Source organism: Magallana gigas, chromosome 3, assembly GCF_963853765.1.
Source record: "Magallana gigas chromosome 3, xbMagGiga1.1, whole genome shotgun sequence".
Classification (NCBI taxonomy): domain Eukaryota; kingdom Metazoa; phylum Mollusca; class Bivalvia; order Ostreida; family Ostreidae; genus Magallana; species Magallana gigas.
Genome location: NC_088855.1, coordinates 23,033,799 through 23,052,179, shown reverse-complemented (window position 1 = coordinate 23,052,179; position 18,381 = coordinate 23,033,799). Strand labels below are relative to the sequence as shown.

At 34.8% G+C, this 18,381-nt stretch overlaps 2 protein-coding genes across 2 annotated transcripts; one reads left to right on the top strand and one right to left on the bottom strand.

Moving 5' to 3' along the window:
- Nucleotides 1-222: 222 nt before the first annotated feature.
- LOC105328638 (ribosome maturation protein SBDS) lies at nucleotides 223-10,961 on the bottom strand. Its single transcript, XM_011429601.4, has 6 exons — nucleotides 10,743-10,961; nucleotides 9,605-9,734; nucleotides 3,247-3,447; nucleotides 2,442-2,526; nucleotides 1,571-1,656; nucleotides 223-618 (listed from the first exon to the last, which is right to left on the bottom strand). Exons 1-6 carry the CDS (start codon nucleotides 10,868-10,870, stop codon nucleotides 493-495), a joined length of 756 nt encoding a protein of 251 aa, XP_011427903.2. The 5' UTR covers nucleotides 10,871-10,961; the 3' UTR covers nucleotides 223-492.
- A 14-nt stretch (nucleotides 10,962-10,975) lies between these two features.
- LOC105328635 (clathrin heavy chain 1) lies at nucleotides 10,976-18,089 on the top strand. Its single transcript, XM_011429591.4, has 9 exons — nucleotides 10,976-11,170; nucleotides 12,717-12,824; nucleotides 13,249-13,351; nucleotides 14,019-14,171; nucleotides 14,488-14,606; nucleotides 15,008-15,172; nucleotides 15,760-15,876; nucleotides 16,477-16,650; nucleotides 17,051-18,089. The coding sequence occupies exons 1-9, from the start codon at nucleotides 11,114-11,116 to the stop codon at nucleotides 17,156-17,158; spliced, it is 1,104 nt and encodes a 367-aa protein (XP_011427893.2). The 5' UTR covers nucleotides 10,976-11,113; the 3' UTR covers nucleotides 17,159-18,089.
- Nucleotides 18,090-18,381: the final 292 nt, after the last annotated feature.

The window sequence follows — 18,381 nt, the reverse complement described above, 5'->3', positions numbered from 1 at the left end:
CTCTCTCCTCTTTTTTTGTGGCCTTATTTCAATATTCAGCTTATGTCCTGCTGATACACGATGCTTCATAGCCGTTCTGATTGAACATTTTGTCGTATCTTTGATGTACATGTACTTTGAAAAAGCCTGTGCATTATGTATTCTCATTTTGAAGTGCAGTTGTATGTAACATGTTTTATAAACTTGAAACTTTACAAAAAGGAAAAAAACCCAACTCATGTTTTATTTACATGTGTATTAAAATTTCCAGTACAAGTAAATCATGTATTGCCTTTCTTCTGACAATGGTTTTAACGTACACATTTACAGAAAATATGAGTTGTGAACATGTTGATTTTTTTAAAAATGTACTGCAATAAATAATGCAATATAACATTTGCCTCTGCGTTGTTTGTTAAAATTTATAAGCTGTTGATCTGAATTGGGCTCAGTTAATCTGGTTAATATGGAGTACAGGTCTCCTCAGTTGATGTCATTCACAAAGCTTAGAGGTTATAGCATCTCGTCACCTTCTTCAATGTCCTTCAAACTGATGACCTCCAATTGACCTCTGCCTTTTGTGTCAGCTCTTACAAGGTCATCAATTTCACGAAAACATCCAGGATCAACTAAAATTACCTGACATTGAAAATGAAAGAAAAAAAATAAGCGAATGCAATTTGCAATTTGGATAGTGGTACAAAGGACGATGACATTACTACTTGTTTCATTTCTTTCAAAAGTTTTGCTGACTTAGCTCTTGAACTTAAATTTTTTGATAAGAAGAACAAGAATTCAGCAAATGGGAGACTAATCATCTTGGTTTTTGTATTAAAATGAAAAATGTACTGTAGTTTTGATAAATATGATACCTCTTCTCAAAGTCCTTAATAAAAAGTTAAACTAAATCCATGATGACTATAATCTCTGTACCAAGTATATTAATCTTCCTGCTCAATCTGTTTTCTACCTACAAGGTTCAAGATCTGAAATTTCTAGTAAGCTTATGGTGACTTTGACTCTTGACCTTGATCAATACGGTTCTTCTTGCCATACGCAACTGATCATCAATTACTATTATATGGTTTCCATAAGCAACTGATCATCAATTACTATTATATGGTTTCAAGACCTGAAATCTCATTAGAGTTAATAAGAGTTTACTCTCTTTATAAGTAACCTGCAAGTAAGTACCAAGTTTCATCCTACCTCACCGGATATAGTTTGTAATACTGTTTCAAGCCAACTTTGTGTTGACATTGGCCTCTGACCTCAAACGGAAAACATTTACTATTTTTCCTCTTGACATAGGTAACCAGAGTACCAAAAATGATCATTGAACCTCAAATACCAGTAATGTTGTCACTATTTCCTTCTCTACAAGATGTTGATGGGCACAGTGTGCCAGCCAATAACATATTTCTCTAAGGAGGGTGTATGAAATGTATATCCATTGATGTGAATACTCTTAATATGGATGAATACCCTGCATTTTGATCTCCTCTTGCATTCCTGTCCTTTTAAATATTTTGGATAATGTTAAGAAGCATGTTCAACATAGTGTATAAATCAATCCAACCAATCAACATACCATTTCAAGATCTGGAGAAAAGTCCTCCTCTTCTACTTTGGCTGCAAGTTTCTTTAGTTTGTCTTTGACTTTTTTGCCATCTTTACCTAGTTTTATTTTTACAATAATTTTTTAATGATAATAATAAGTCTAATGTTCACAAAATTCATATTGATAGGTCAAAATGAGTGACACAAAATATTACATATATAACAGCTTTAAGATTGTGTACAATATGTGCCATTAAGATGGAATAACACATTGGAAAAAGTCACTCAAATTAACAGTAAATTATTTTTGTATTTTTGTATGCTTATTTGACAGATGTACATTTTATTGATCATTATATCAATGATCAATAAAATGTACATCTGTCAAATAAGCAAAACATTTGCAGTTTGGAGATAAAAAATAAATTTCTAAAAAATTCAATTCATTGATCGAGTAACAACAAAAGCCCCTGCGGGATTCGAACTTTGGATGTACAGATCACAAGCCCAACACTTTATCCACTTCGCTATGGAGTAAGTTACATGTTGTTGTCAATAAAATCCTTTCAATAAAATGAAATGTTGTTTCGATCAGAGATCAGCCATTTTGTAATGATGTGTTATTTCACCTTAATTAAACTGTATACTGGGGAATATATGATTTAAATATGTTGGGGCCAATATCATTTGGAATCTCAATGTCTTATAGGTTAATTTGGATGTAATTTCATGGATATTGCATAAAGATGGTGTTGGGAATCATAATGATTTTGTGGTTATCTCTTATCTAGATTCCGAATCATCCGAATCTTAGAAAAGAGATAACCACAAAATCCAAAAAAATTGAGCCCCTACAAATATGAATGATTTCACACAACTTGTAAGAATGATTTATTACAGACCTGGAACAGTTATTCTGATTCTCATCAGAGCTCGCTGAATATCAATGGTCTCGGTCTCCTTCAGCTGTTTTATCACATCCAGGGCCTGAGATAAAAAAAGCATTTGTGATTGTTAAAGTGACACTAAAAATAGATGTTTTACTTTTTAATTATGACAACGGAAATTAGAAGAAATATACAAAATTTGGTCAAACGGTAGGTTTCGCACATTATAAGTCAATATCTAACAAGTCATTAAAACTCATCCGGAATTATACACATGTAAACAAACAGAGTTGTTTCGGACAATGATTTGAGTGTCATGTGATTGCTGTCTAAAAATAGTTACAGTAGGGTTGAAGCACTGATAAAAGAATTGGAACTTGAAGTTATTAGATGTCTGTAGTAAGAAATATGCATTTATAGAGAGTGCATCTTTATAAACATAGTAACAATTAATATAAGTTCTTGAGACCTAAGGTTTCACCAAGAGGCCATTTGCTCATGATTTATGCCACACCACAGTATTTACACTTCTCTGCACTTGCGTGGCTATGAAGTGAAAGGGAAACTCAATATTTATGTGGTAGCCCAATGATTAATCTATTTTCCTTTTTTTCATTGGATTCATTTACTCTTGGACACCAGAATTTTCAAATGGTTCATCTTTTCATATCACATAATAAATATGTGGAAATCGTGTAAAAATCCAATATACATGTAAGGTAAATCATGGGTTTGTGAGTCACGATGCATGTCTATTTAACAATAAATTTCAATCACAATGTTTATAGAAAAGTATTGTATTACATGCATAAATATTTACCTGCTGTTTTGTGCTTTTATTTGGTTTCACAGAAAAATGAAGGTCTTTCATAGCCTTCTCAATCAAAGTCACGGTGTATGGACGGTTGGTCTTGGGATTAACACACTTGTCCGATACAGTTGTTGCAATATCTCGGAACATGGATTCCAACTGCGCATGGCGTTCTTTTTCAGATACTTGAAGCTCACCTTTTTTCAATATCTACAAAATGATAATTTTCACTTAAAATATCTCTATATTAAAAACTTCTACCCTAATGAGTATTGTTAAATGGTAACGAATGGTGAATATGTCCGTCAAATAAAAGCAACTAGAAAACTGACCAGTCAGGAAGGGCCCCGCTATGACAATTAATATAAGGAAGTGAAAAAAACTTTGAATTCCATCCTCTTTATATTAACAATGATGAAAAATAAATGGGGTAAAAATGTAAGGGTGCAGCTCATGGAATGAGAGATTAATTTGATTACATTTAAAAAAAAAAAATGATAATTATAAGTAACAACTGTATTTTTAAAATTTCAAGATAATTCCTGCATGTCCAAAAACTCTAAATAGTAACCTTGTATCTACATAAAACAGGGATAACCTCATGTCTTATAAAAACCTAAAATAAAAACTAAATTAAATGTGTATTTAAAAAAGATTTAAACAGGTGTTTTATAAAATGCAAGCCTTCAGTGAATGCAAATACATTGTATCACCCAGGGTTGACCTTAACTTCAAAACAAACACCAGTTGCAGACAAAGGTGTTCATTAATCTTCATATGACAGATAGAGATAAGCCTCTAAATTTTCTGCAGCAGGCAAGATAATTAATTCCAGGGGATGAATTGTTCTGCTCTCTAAATTTACAATAAGATTCTTTTTTTTTTCAAAAATGACAGAATGTGGATATTATTTGATTACCTGTTAAAATTAACAGCATTAAGGCAGACAAAAATAAAATAAATAATTAAAAAATAAAATAGTGAAAAAGGATATCTTAATATGTATCTTATATATATAACCTAAATAAAGTATGAATATTATATTTTAAATCCATATTTCAAAGAATGTACACAATACTACACATCATTCAAAATTGACCTTAACTTCAAACAAAGTTCATTTGCAGACACAGGCAGTGCAATCTCAATGTGACAGATAAAGATAAAGCTTAGGATTTTATTCCTGTGGAAGGTTAATTAATCCCAAAGGACAAATATTGCACAGCCTTCCAAGTATACAAATAATACAATGGTAACTTTCTCAGCAGTTATCTCTCTTTGCCCATTCATTCTTATGCATAATTAAGGAATCTACCCCACCACCCCAGCTCCAAACTAGAAGCCATAGAGAACCAAACTTAGCATCAAAATATGTATTTCTGCCTACTGAACTACCATACCAAATTTGAACTTGATTGGGCAACCATAAAAAAGTTATTGTTAGTTTACTTAATATGCAATGACAAGAGAAGTAACTCTTGTTTATGTTTTACTTATCTCCCCCTAAGGGAGCTCTTCATCCTGTAAAGTGATTTTTAGTGATCCAGTTGAATAAAGCACATGGTTTAACAATGGTAGCAGAGCGTGGTTGAAAGAAAATTGGTGATTCCTAGTGTTAGAAACAGTGTAAGCGAGGTGTGACAATTAATTACTTGTTATTCAGAGTTTGATAAATGTGAAAAACAGTGGTGTTAGTGGACTGAGAAAATTTCAACAAAAATCAACCCCCCTTTGTACAATCCTAAAATCAAAAGTTATGAACTCTTCAAGCAAGAACTTTTAGCATGGAAAGAGGTCACTGAGTTAGATAAAAAGAAACAAGGTGTTGCTATAGCATTGTCTCTTCCTGAAAATGATGAGTCCCAGATAAGAGAAAAAGTGTTTGATCAGCTGAATTTGGAGGATCTCAAAAAAGAGACAGGTTTGAAAACATTGATAGAATTTTTGGACAAACATTTGGCCAAAGATGATTTAGCAGATAGCTTAGAGAAATTTGAAGACTTTGAAGATTTTAAGAGGTCTGATGGACAATCTGTCAATGAATACATTTCCATTTTTGATGCTAAATACAGAAAAATTGAGAAGAAAAATATGAAATTACCTCCAGAGATTTTAGCATTCAAATTACTCAAAAGATCACAAATTAGCAAAGAAGAAAGAATGATTGTTTTGACAGGAATGAATTTTGAAAATAAAGAAACTCTGTATGTGGAAGCTAAGAAATCCCTTAAAAAATTCAAAGGTGAAACTTGTGAAGGACATTCTTCTTCTACACCAATGTCCATTAAACTTGAACCAGCATTCCTTGCAGAGAACGAAGAAGCGCTGATGGCAGCTGGATATGCTAGAATGAGGAACAACAAATTTTATCAAGGAGGGGGAAGAAGTGAGCAGATGTGGGGCAGAGGATTTCAAAGTGGCCAAAGTAGAGGCTTTTATCGAGGTCAGCATGGGGGACAATCACGAGCAGGCAGTTCAGCAGTTAAAAAGAGTATGAATCCATCAGGACCAGATGGAAATGTGTTGACATGCAAGTCTTGTGGGTCATATAGACATCTGATGGCAGCATGTCCTCATAGTTGGGAAAATATGGCAAAAGTAAATGCATGTTCAACTGAAGAAGAAGAATTCGTACTGTTTACAGGTTACCAACCAAAGGAAATAAGACACCTGGGGATGGAAGCTAGAAATTGTGCAGTCCTAGACAGTGCCTGCAGTAGTTCTGTGTGTGGTAGTGCATGGATCAACACATACATCGATTCACTCAATGATTTGGACAAAAATAGAGTTAAGAAAACTGAAGGCAGAAAAATGTTTAAGTTTGGAGGGGGGACTCGTCTGAAATCTGAAGGAGAATTTGCAATTCCAGCTCGTATAGCAGGGAAAGATGTGACCATAATAACTGATGTTGTTGATTCAGACATTCCGTTGCTGTTGTCAAGAACGGCTGTGAAAACTGCTGGTGTGAAGTTGAACTTAGAGGATGACACAGCGGAGATTTTAGGGAAAACAATGAACCTTAATGTGACCTCTTCTGGACATTATTGTATTCCCATAGATAAAGCAGAAATGATACCTGTTGAGGAAGTTTGCTCAGTCAGGATTGATGATGTAGATCGCCCCAAAAAAGAGATACTCAACCCTGTTAAAACTGCACCGACAGTTTGCGCACCCACCAAAGAAACGACTAGTATCCCTCTTACAGGATGCGGGTGCTTGGCGAGACAACTTTGACGAGGATCTTGAAAAAATAGAAGAGAGATGTGATGTGTGCAAGACCTATGCAAGAACCCCTTCACGGCCTGTTGTGTCATTTCCAATGGCGACTTACTTTAATGAGAAGGTGGCCATGGATCTGAAGTACTGGAGAGGAAAGTGGATCTTACATTTGATTGACATGTGGTCCAGATACACAATTTCCATTTTTATCCAGAGGAAAAAGACAACTGATGTCATTGATAAAATCATGTCTCACTGGATAGGGATATTTGGTGTTATGGGTGCAATTATGACAGATAATGGAGGAGAATTTAACTCTGACGAAATGCGAGAAGTGGCATCAATTTTGAACGTCAAAGTGTGCACATCCGCAGGTGAAATCCCAATTCAGAACGGCTTGTGTGAACGAGTGCACTCCGTAACAGATATGATGCTAACAAAATTGGAACAGGACTACAAAGATGTAAATGAGCAGAGCTTGTTGTGCTGGGCTAACATGGCAAGGAATGTATTACAGATGTGGAACGGCTTTAGAAGCCACCAGCTTGTGTTTGGATGGAACCCCAATCTACCCAACATTATGACAGACAAGTTACCAGTTTTAGAAGGCCGTACAGTGAGTGAGACTTTTGCTAAACATCTGAATTTACTGCACAGCACCAGACAAGCATACATAGAGGCAGAAGCTGATGAGAGAATCAGACGGGCATTGCTGAACAAAGTGAGGGCAGCTGAACAATGTTATGAAAATGGAAATTTGGTGTACTACAAGCGTGAGGGTAGAGACAGATGGCTTGGACCTGGTAGAGTTGTGTTTCAGGATGGAAAAGTTGTTTTTGTTCGCCATGGGGGAGTTTTTGTTCGAGTGTCCCCTAACAGATTACAAAAAGCAACCGCAGGCTGTACTCAAGTAGAAGAGAAGATATCAGACACTGAAACTACAGGCACAAATAAAGAAAGAACACCACACCAAGGAAAAGCAAGTGAAAAGCAACTTAAAAAGTGTACAGTTTCTGAATACCTGTCAGAGAACAAAGAGGAACAGAAGTTACCTTTACCTCCTCAACGCAATTTTGCACTAAAAACAAATGACAACATTCAGTATAAGATGGGATCGGAGGATGAAAATTGGATAAAGGCAACAATTCTTGGCAGAGCAGGCAAAGCTTCTGGTAATAACAGAAATTGGTATAATGTAAAAGATGTTGAGAGTGAAGAACAAAAGAGCATAGACCTAAGTAGGCTCCCTTGGGAAAGAATCAGCGATGAATGTGTTAATTCTACAACATGTGAAAGTACAAGCTGTGACAATATATCCCTAGCTAAACAAAATGAACTAGAGAAGCTCAAAAACTTTGACACATACACTGAAGTTCTGAATGAAGGACAAAACAGACTATCTACAAGATGGGTTATCACTTCAAAAGAAGAACAAGTAAGAGCAAGACTTGTAGCACGTGGATTTGAGGAGGAATTTGATATTCCAAAAGACAGTCCAACAGTTGGAAAAGGGGGTCTTAAGATATTTTTGACAATAACAGCAAGTAAATTCTGGGATGTCAAAACCACAGATATTAAGTCAGCTTTTTTACAGGGAAAAAAACTTGATAGAGATGTTTATCTTCAACCTCCAAAGGAAAGTATCACTCCTGTAGGAATGATATGGAAGTTAAAACACTGTCTTTCTGGACTGAAAGATGGTGCCAGACAGTTTTACTTAAGTGTTAAAGAAGAACTTGATAAACTCAGCTTTGAACAGTGTAGCGTAGACCCGGCTCTCTTCTACTATAGAAAGGATGGAAGGCTTCATGGAATCATCTGCTCTCATGTTGATGATTTTCTCCATGCTGGGGACGAAATCTTTGAGGGGCAGATTTGCAGGTTTTGAGAGAGGTTTTCAGCAGGAAAAGTTGCTGAATGCCAATTTCCATATATTGGTTTCTACGTTAAGCAAACTCAGGAAGGGATAGAACTGGATCACACTAGTTACACGGAGAAGTTACAAAGTATAGAGATTGATCCCCTGAGAGCATATCAGAAGGAAAGTCAGCTAAGCACTGAAGAACAGACTGCATACAGACAGATCATAGGGCAGATCAATTGGGCAGTGCAGGGGTCAAGACCAGACCTTGCATTTGAAATGATAGACATGAGCACTAAGCTGAGAAGTGGAACCATGGCAGACTTAATCAGAGCAACAAAAACCATAAATAGGCTTAAAGACTTCAAAAGTATTCTGAGATTTCCAGCTTTAGATCTCACTTCAGTGAAGATAATGACATTTACCGATGCATCTCTAGGAAACCTGAATGATGGAGTGGGAAGTACTCAAGGAGTCATTATCTGGATTATGGATAGACAAAGGAAATGCTGTCCCCTTTTCTGGCAGGCTAAAAAGATAAGAAGAGTTGTCCGCTCCACGCTAGCAGCAGAGGCGCTTAGTCTACAAGAAGGACTGGAGGCAAGTTTTTACTATCGACACATGTTAGAGGAGATTTTAGGAGTCCCCAGCAAATCCATTGAAATTTATGCATTTGTAGACAATAAGAGTGTGATAGAATCTGTGCATTCGACAAAACTGGTGGAGGACAGGAGACTTCGTATAGATATCGCTGCATTGACTGAAGCAGTTACTCAAGGAGATGTGAGGAAAATTCAGTGGTGTTCTGGACAAAAACAGCTCGCAAATTGCCTAACAAAAGCAGGAGCAAATGGTTTATGTGTTTTGAAGATTCTTCAGACAGGACGGATGTTGCCAGACTTTGTGTTTTAAATGGACAGAATTACTGTTATTCTTAAACCAGACACATTCTAATTAATTCTGAACTTTTGTCATTTTTAGTTTTGTTTACCTGTACATTATGCTCAAAAAAGAGAAAAGTATAATTAATGTTAGTTTACTTAATATGCAATGACAAGAGAAGTAACTCTTGTTTATGTTTTACTTATCTCCCCCTAAGGGAGCTCTTCATCCTGTAAAGTGATTTTTAGTGATCCAGTTGAATAAAGCACATGGTTTAACAGTTATTAGAAAGAAACAGAAAATTTGTGGACGGAAGAGTGACAGACGGACAGACAGACGGACAGACAGAGTGATTACGATAAGGCACCCGCAAATCCTTGCTGGGCCCTAATAATATGCATGTACCTGTAAACAAATCTCTGGTTGATTGTCTGTGCCAAATACTTTCTTTAAATCTTCATTCTTTGCAACTTCTCCCTTAGAAACATTGACAAAAATTGTATGCGTTTGAAGAACCTCGTCAATGTCAGTTTCCCTGTAAGTAAAATACAAAAAGAGGCATTATGGAAAACCCCATTCAAAAATAAAAGGTGCTATTCAGTAGGCTAAGTGGTCACAAAATAACCATCAGATCTTCCCTGAATTTTCAGATATGACGTTTAGTTAGACGTATTAGTTATTAGTTAGACAATTAAAATCCAAATGAAATGTTTTAGATTAAAAAGTTGCCTATCTTGCTATATTTGTATACTTCGCTCTTCTTTATAGGAGATTAACATAGTCTAAAAACAAGCCACGACCATCCAGCCCTCTTAACAGGTCCGGTACAATCAATAGATTTAGCTACGTAGCTTGATTTCCCTATATACATAGCTTTATTTAGCTACCTGAAGTAGGTTTATTTAGCTACCTTTATGCAGTTTTGCGTTCTATGTAAAACAGACAAAAAATTGCAAGGAATTGTCAACCTATATATTTGTGCTATGTAGTATTATAAAAAGGAACTCTGAGCAAAATTAGTTGAAATATCGCTGCTATTGAGCAGTTTCAAGGAATGTATTTCCTTTGTTTGAGTAACTGTATGACACCTTGTGTGCGATGAGGCATGGATAAGTGTGATTACTTTACATTGTGCTGAATTATTACCAATCAATCATCATGTTAACCAGAACTGTTTTTCTTTGTTATTCCACTTAAGAAGTAGTTGTTTGGTAACACATAAACAGTTATACATAGCCCCAAAACTTTTTGAATTTTGACTGCATTTGCGCAAAAAGAGCAACATTTTTAAGAGTGATTTTTTTATGAATTGAAAGTTATTCCTTCGTCTGAGTGCCACTTTTAGTACAAATGCCCATTTAAGACAAACGTTTGATTGGGTAGCTAAATAAACCTACTTCAGGTAGGTAAATAAAGCTATGTAGATAAATCAAGCTACATAGCGAAATCTAGTGATTGTACTGGACCTGCTTAAATTATTACATCAAACCAGAGACATAAATAACATTATTTATGTCTCTGATCAAACACAACAGCCACTCACACTTTGTTTCTCCAGGAGACAACCTTATTTGGATAGCAAGCTATTTCAAATCGTTTGCCCCCTTTCTTAAGCCTAACAACAGCAACATTAGTCAGTCTTTTCTGTCCAGTTGGTTGAAAATATGCCATCTCAAATTAAATCAGAAAAGTGGAGATACAATGTACTACATCGCACATTGTCAGATGTTTGGGAAATCACCGGAAGTGCAATACCTTACCCCTACTTTTTTTTCCTTCGACACAAGAGAGTTCAAAGGATGAAGATAGTTTGACGTCCCATCTTCGAGCGAATTGAGGGGTTTACATCGGAAATAAGACTGGGCTACCAGGATGTACTTAAGTAGCTGTAGTAAAAGGGATGATTGATCAAATATGGAGGAAGAAAAAACCGAACCAAGACCCCCGGTATCCACACAAGAAATATTACAGGTGAAAATGTCTATCATTTATTCTATGCATGATTTATTCTTGGGTTGAACGCAGGTAGAATTTGAAGTTGATTGAATATCAATCGCCTAAAATGTCGTTAAGGCATGAACTTGTATATTTTATGCATGATCTTTTGTAAGTTGAAGTTTTGTAGTAAATTACTCACATTAAACTTAGCCTAGGTGGGGATCATGCAAGACTTTGGTATATTCACAGTACAGAATTGTCTTCAACTAATTTTCTTACAGAACTAATACTCTTTAAAAATTCACATGCAATATTTAAACTTGTTTTAGACATGACACTAATTTTTTAACAACCCCTCCCCCTTACTGGCACTGTACCAGTTATTGGCTAATATTCAAAGTTTTCTTTTTGTATTTCCTTATTTCTTGATAATTTTGCATAACACTTGACATACTTAAGATGGTGAACTACTTATTTATCCATCTGTTATCCATCTGTTAGATTATATCATTATTTAGAACCAAAAACATCTTGTTTTTGTGCTTTTTAGCACACCCAAAATTTGCTGAGTTTTCACGATTTACTGTTCCATTATCGGCTTCGTGATAATAACATAGTAAAATCCCAGTACATTTTGATACTCTGCAAAATGTAATTTGAATTAAGCCCCTTGTGGGGTCAGACTAAAGGTCGTAGGGGTTATGATACATAAACAAAACTCATAAAATTATTCGTTTGTAATATCATATGGTAATACACAAAATCGTAGACTATTCAATACATAATTTTCAACTGTGATGTGAATCTCTTAGAATTTACTGAATTCCTTTTGTTTATGCATGTTATATGTATTGATATTATATGTCAAACCAAAGAAGGGATATAATAATGTATCACAAAGAGGTAATATTTTATTTTTAACTTACTATGTCACTTCCCTCACTGCTGAAAGTGCAAAGATGTAAGTCAGCACTAAACAATGATCATTTAAGCTCATGCTTAAAACATATTCAAGAAAATTTTCAAGCAGACATACTTTTCTTTATTCGAAACAGATGACTAAATTAAAAAATCTTGGATAGTCGCGTGCTATTAACCTGATCTTTCAGTTTAGCGGATAACTGGTCTTAACCAATAACTGGTACAGTCCCAGTACCATTGGTTTTTTTGTTATATCAAAGTATAATTATAAATGGGTTGGTGCTTACAGAAGATAAAGAAAGTAGATACATGTATATGTATATGCTTGATAAAGTCCTATGCCATCTCTTCGGGTCAAAGGTTTCTGATCCACTTTTCTCCATCAACCCCAACCTAATTTAGATTTAGATAGAGAAACGAAAGTTAAAAGTGAACAATTTTTCATGGATATGCAAATTTAGAGGATGCACAAATCTCAGTAGAGAATCTATGAGGGATTAAATTTTTTCTGACAAATTAATTTACAAACAATTATTTGCATTTAGTTATACGTAAAACTATGATACTCAAGTACCTGTACCATTATTATACTCAGGGAAAGTAGCAAAACTTGCTAAATTGGAAGATAAAAAATTATCTTGATATTTGATGATTTCAGTTGCCGGATTTTGGGATTGGTCTGGAGTGTGTGACCTGGTCGCGGGTAGCCTTGACAACAGATAAATGGATGGCAGTAAGACACAGCTCCAATGGGGTCAACTCCCAGGTCAGTCGTGTAGTGTATTATACGTATATAGGAAAAAAGTCAGTAAAAAGTTTTTATTTTAGATTTGAGAACAAAATCACTTGAACTCTTCACTTAATTATTCACTATGTATATTGAATTTCTCTTTTCGTGTATGTGTGTTGATTGGTATATGAAATGTAAAGTAAATTTATGCTATAGGATAGCTGATATAAAAGACGGCACAAAATGGTGATACATGTGCATGTTTAGTACATGTATTCTTCTTCTTCTTCTTCACGTTGTGGAGTAAACTCAGCTTTGAGTGTCGTGACTCCAGTGCTCGAGTATTACATGGAATGATCAGCATCTGTTACATGTATATCTAAATTGTATTTTTTATTCTTGATAAAAAAAAAATGCGGCTTGAATTTTTCAAAAAAAAATTCATTGCATTTATTTTCAGTTGACTGTATTAAATCCATTAGACGGCAGCATCAAATACTCCAAACCCATCGAAGCAGACTCTGTTCAAGTGAATCCATCACAACCAATTATAGCGGTCAAGTGTAAGTTCCCCCACTTTGTCAATGCCTTTAGACCTTCAAACTCTCATGTGTACTGAAATAATTAATGTAGATGTTCTTAAAGACTGGGATTGACCTAGTTTTAAACTATCCTTACAGAAGACAATTAAGTATATACATGTATTGAAGCAGGCCACACCTCCAAAATAATACATGTAACACTGCAGAGAGAATCTTAATTTCATATTTTAGTGCCATTGTGCTTCTTAATATGGTCCATATAATAGTTAGTGCAGTCACTGCAATTCATCTGTATGCAAGTCAGGCATGCAGAAAAGAAGATTGAACTCTTTAGTACACACTTCTGTGGCTCAGAAACGAAATCCACACAAATATTCAACAAATATTGATGAAACCACTGACAGTGTACATGTTTGTACTGTATACAGGGTTATTTTCACCCCATGTAATTTTCATCCTTCTTTCCTTGCAAACAGTTTTGCCCCGTCTTGAATTCCCCCAGACACAATTGTGTTTAAAGAGAGATGATTTGAGATATTGGAATTTGCCCAGTCTTACATTCGCCCTCTGTTAACGAGGGCAAAAGGGGCGAAAATCAATAGGGAGCAAATATTTCCTAGTATACAGTATAATTATATCCTTGCAGGCAGTGTACAGTGAGTAGCTTATTGAAAATTTATTTTCATAGGTGGACAGAAACTGGAGGTTTATAATTTTGAGACAAACGTCATGATCAGCAAATCAACGATTCACGAACCAATCGCCTTCTGGACCTGGCTTAACTCGGATGTCATTGCAATGGTTACAGAAAATTTCATTTACCATTGGGATTTAGGAAAAGGTAGAAATAATCAGATGTAATATTTATAGAACAAATATAAATGTTTTTGTTTCCACTTTTTTTTTTATATCTGTTAATTCTAAAAAGCAGATTGTCAGAATAGTGTTGTCTATGAAAAATATGAAATGCAGTTAATGCAATACCTTCCACATAATTTTGTGGAGATTGTCAGAATAATGTTCTTTATGAAATGCAAATAATGCAATACCTTTCATATAAACTTGTACATTGTATTTTGTACCTAAACTTCAAATGAGTGTGAACATTTGGAAGTGGTTTGGAAAAATCGCTGTACTAATGAACTACTTGTTTACAGATAACTACCCAATAGAGAAGATGTTCATGAGACACAGCCGTCTGGCGTTCAGCGAGATCATTGGTTACAAAGCAGACGCCAGCCTGAAGTGGCTAGCCATAACAGGCCTGATACCTGAGGTAAGGAAGAAGGCCAGCTGGTCTCAGGGGTGTGTGACTGCATGTCGAAAGAATGAACTGTGTGATGAATGATGTATTATTTTCTTGTTGTACTGGTAGATTCACAATTAGTTTTTGGATTGATTCATGTCTTAAAAAGCATAATATATGTACTGTGAATGCAAGATTTTTGAATCTGGTCAAAATATCTTCACCGAAGACTGTGCTCCATGCTGAAATAATATGAGTTACAGTACTTCATGATTTATATACCCGGTACCCATAATAGTTGAGTCACACGTACGTATTTTAAACAATGTTGATGAGTTCTACATTAGGTACATGTATTGCATTTCTTCTCATGAATATTTATTGTAGATGTAATTGTATACACTTGTGTGATATGTGTCTATTTGCTGTAGGATGAGAAGATTACCGGGACCACACAGCTGTACAGTGTAGATGAGGACATCACTCAGTGTATCGGGGCCCATGTGGTCTGCTTCAGCAGCTACCAGTACTCTGACAATATGGCTCCCTCCACCATCTTCTGTGTAGGGTCACGAGATGCACAGGATCATGGGAAGGTAATAATCAAGAAGAATGTGATCACCCCCCCCCCCTTTGAATATTAGCATGCTTTTGTTGTAGCGTAGAACTTCAGTAATTTTTTTAAATTTGTTGGATTTCATGTAATATTACTGACAGCTGCAGTTTCTTGCAAGGCGAAGTAATTTAAAATAATGACATGGTTTATCTGTATGGTTTTGACTCTGAATAAAGTCAGTTGCTTAAAAATTGTTTGTAACTGGTAAATGGCTCGATTAAAACTTCTTTGACACCTAGGTTTTGTTTATATTTTGCCATCATTTTCGTAATTATAGGAATCAAAGTTTTACATATGTGAATAGTATTATATCAAGAGGTAAAAGAAATAAACAAAAAAAGTCTTTCCGCAGCGCATTAGTATAATTACTGCTTTATGTCAAAATTGGATATTCTGTCAATTTGAATACTCATCTATCTTCTCTCAGAAAAAATACCATAAAATTTTAAAACATGCCTTTTTTTTAACTCCATTTAACAGTAATTAACTCCACATTAGTTACTGTTGTATTAGTTATTTATTGAACAGATACAGATTTTTTGATTTGCAATTTTGTTTGTTTTCAAGATTCATGTCATAGAGCTTGGACCTTATAAGAATGGTAATTTTGCCCCAAGGAATAGCTACGATCACATCCAGTTTCTAGATGATGCAGACCGGTACGATTTCCCTGTTGCCCTCCACGTAAGTCCGCATATGCAATTTTAATTAATCTTTAGTGTGATGTTGGCTCATTTTGTTGATTTATGATTGATGTACAAATAAATCGGAATAATTATACTTTAATATATAGAAAATTAGATGAAGCAGAATTCTGCTTTGTAAAATTATGTTAGATTTTACATCAGTATTATCAATTGAAATTGGACACCGCCATATTGTTATTCACTGTTATTTGAAATGAAAAATTTGATAAATCTTATCAACACAGTTATTTCACACATAAGCTTATGATCTGTAAATCATGAGTTCAGAAATGGCTGAAGTATCAACTTAATTTAAAAATTTAATATTTTATGATTTGAAAACTTTAAAACAATAATTATGGTAGTTTTTAATAAAAGAGATGTATAAATTTGAATTGAGTCTCTAAGAGTGTCCCATTCCACAGTAAGTCACAATTGAGTTTATATGTACATGACTGTACAAACAGTATTAATAGTTAAACAAATACTGTAATTATGGATATGCTTTATTAATTAACGGTAAGTCATAGACCTCAATGAAATTATATACGCCGGATAACTATATATCTGTATATTAAGTTGTTTTGATATTGATCAGGTGTCCCCAGACATTGGCTTGCTCTTCCTGATCACCAAGTATGGCTATTTGTACCTCTGTGATCTGGAGAGCTGTGCGTGTTTGTGCTCCACGAGGATATCCACCAGCATCATCTTCTCCTCCACCTTGAACTCCACCACACACGGGATTCTGGGAGTCACTCGCAGCGGCCAGGTCAGAAACCTTATCAATCAATCAATAAAAGGATGAAAGTTCCTGAAAGCCAAACAATCTCAGCTTTGATTGAACATGTACATTGACCATTTTCATGAAATTATAGATTGCATATTTGGTTACTCTCTGATTATCTGCTTTTCACAATTTTTGCTAACACTTCCACAAAAATACAACATGGCAGAAATACATGAACGTCTGGTAATGGATGCTATTGAAAACTTGATAAGATTGCAAACAATGTCTAGCAAAAACTAATAAATTACATGATTATCCCATTTTTGCAACACACGAATATAACCATGATTGGTTGGTACCACGAATGCATTATATTCTTTTGATTTGTGCAGAAATTTGCACTTTTATATATCTGTTATTGATCACCTCTGACCTTTTGTAGATTATCAGCGTGGATGTAGATAAGGATGACCTTGTGACCTATGTCAGAGGTCGTGCTAAAACAGCCAATCAGGCGGACCGGCTGGAGAAGGCCATTACACAACTATAACAGGTGCTACTGCTGGCGAACATTGTCGTCAACAGCCTTAAAGTTGAAACAGGGCATTAATCATGTCTCAAAGTTGTTTTTTTTAATGTTTATTAGAGATGAGTGTTCAACTTGTTTTAAATGGGTTTTTTTTCCTTTTTTATGTTCATGTACAATGTATAATCATTCAGTGTTCTGGAGTTGTTTGGTGGAAGATTTTTGTTTTTTCCATATTTGTTTGTTAAATACAGGTAGACAAAATTATCGTGTTCAATCAACATTTTGCTTTTACACAGTTTTAAAAAATTTTATCAATATTAAAAATAGTTGTTTTTGTTAGCATAAAATGTAAGTATGGTATCTTAGACTGTCTCAGACATGCTTTTTACATGTAATATCTCCTTGTTAAATGCTTTACTCAGACATGTTACATATTGCAGACATGCTACTTACAATCTTGGTGCTATTGACAATTCAGACAATATGCTTAGTGGCTGGAAATTCACAGCCAGTCTCCCAAAATGCCTTTCTGACAGTGGATTAATTAACTGGGTAATGAACTTGTCTTATCATCTTTTTCATTCCACCAATGAGAAATGGAAAGTTTTAGTTTTGAGGTGTAAAAGAGAAGGTCATATTATGAAAATGTGCAGTTGTTTATAGATGAACTTGTAAGCATTATGATTTCCTTCACAAAACTGTGAAAGGGTCAATCATAATCATGAATAATTTTTGAGAATGGGGAAAATTCAGCGAGTTGGTTAATCCGCAGTCAGTCTGCCTTTGGGAGACTGGAAAGAGGCTTTATATTATAGACATGCTATTGATTATATTGGACGTCTCAGACAAGCTTTTGAATATCGTGGACAGAGTACTACGATGTCTCATATGTCTCTTTTGGTACTTTTATGGTACTAAGTATCTCAGAAATCTCAAATATGCTTTTAAATTCATGCATTGATAAGTTATGATTAATACAGTAGCTATAGACATTTTATTTTTACATTTTATTTACATGACTTGATAGAAACATGAATAATCTGTTATCTACATGGGCTTTAATGAATATATTAAGTACCTGCATGTCTCATTGTTAAGGAATGCATACCATTTTTCTTGTATCTCCTTATACATGTAAGTCTGATATTCTACAACTTACAACTAATAATAACAAGTGACAGTTTTTATATAGGATATTCTACTACAAATCAGAAATATTTAGAAAAAGGGGAGATAGAAATGCA

Bases quoted from the DNA above. Each gene is read 5' to 3' on its own strand.
- LOC105328638 (XM_011429601.4), bottom strand. From the start codon at position 10,870: ATGGCATATTTTCAACCAACTGGACAGAAAAGACTGACTAATGTTGCT. The intron at 2,527-3,246 runs GTAAATATTTAT...TTTTTATCTCAG, and splicing joins ATAAAAGCACAAAACAGCAG to GCCCTGGATGTGATAAAACA. The intron at 619-1,570 runs GTATGTTGATTG...TTTCAATGTCAG, and splicing joins TTTCTCCAGATCTTGAAATG to GTAATTTTAGTTGATCCTGG.
- LOC105328635 (XM_011429591.4), top strand. From the start codon at position 11,114: ATGGAGGAAGAAAAAACCGAACCAAGACCCCCGGTATCCACACAAGAA. The intron at 11,171-12,716 runs GTGAAAATGTCT...TGATGATTTCAG, and splicing joins CCACACAAGAAATATTACAG to TTGCCGGATTTTGGGATTGG. The intron at 16,651-17,050 runs GTCAGAAACCTT...GACCTTTTGTAG, and splicing joins GAGTCACTCGCAGCGGCCAG to ATTATCAGCGTGGATGTAGA.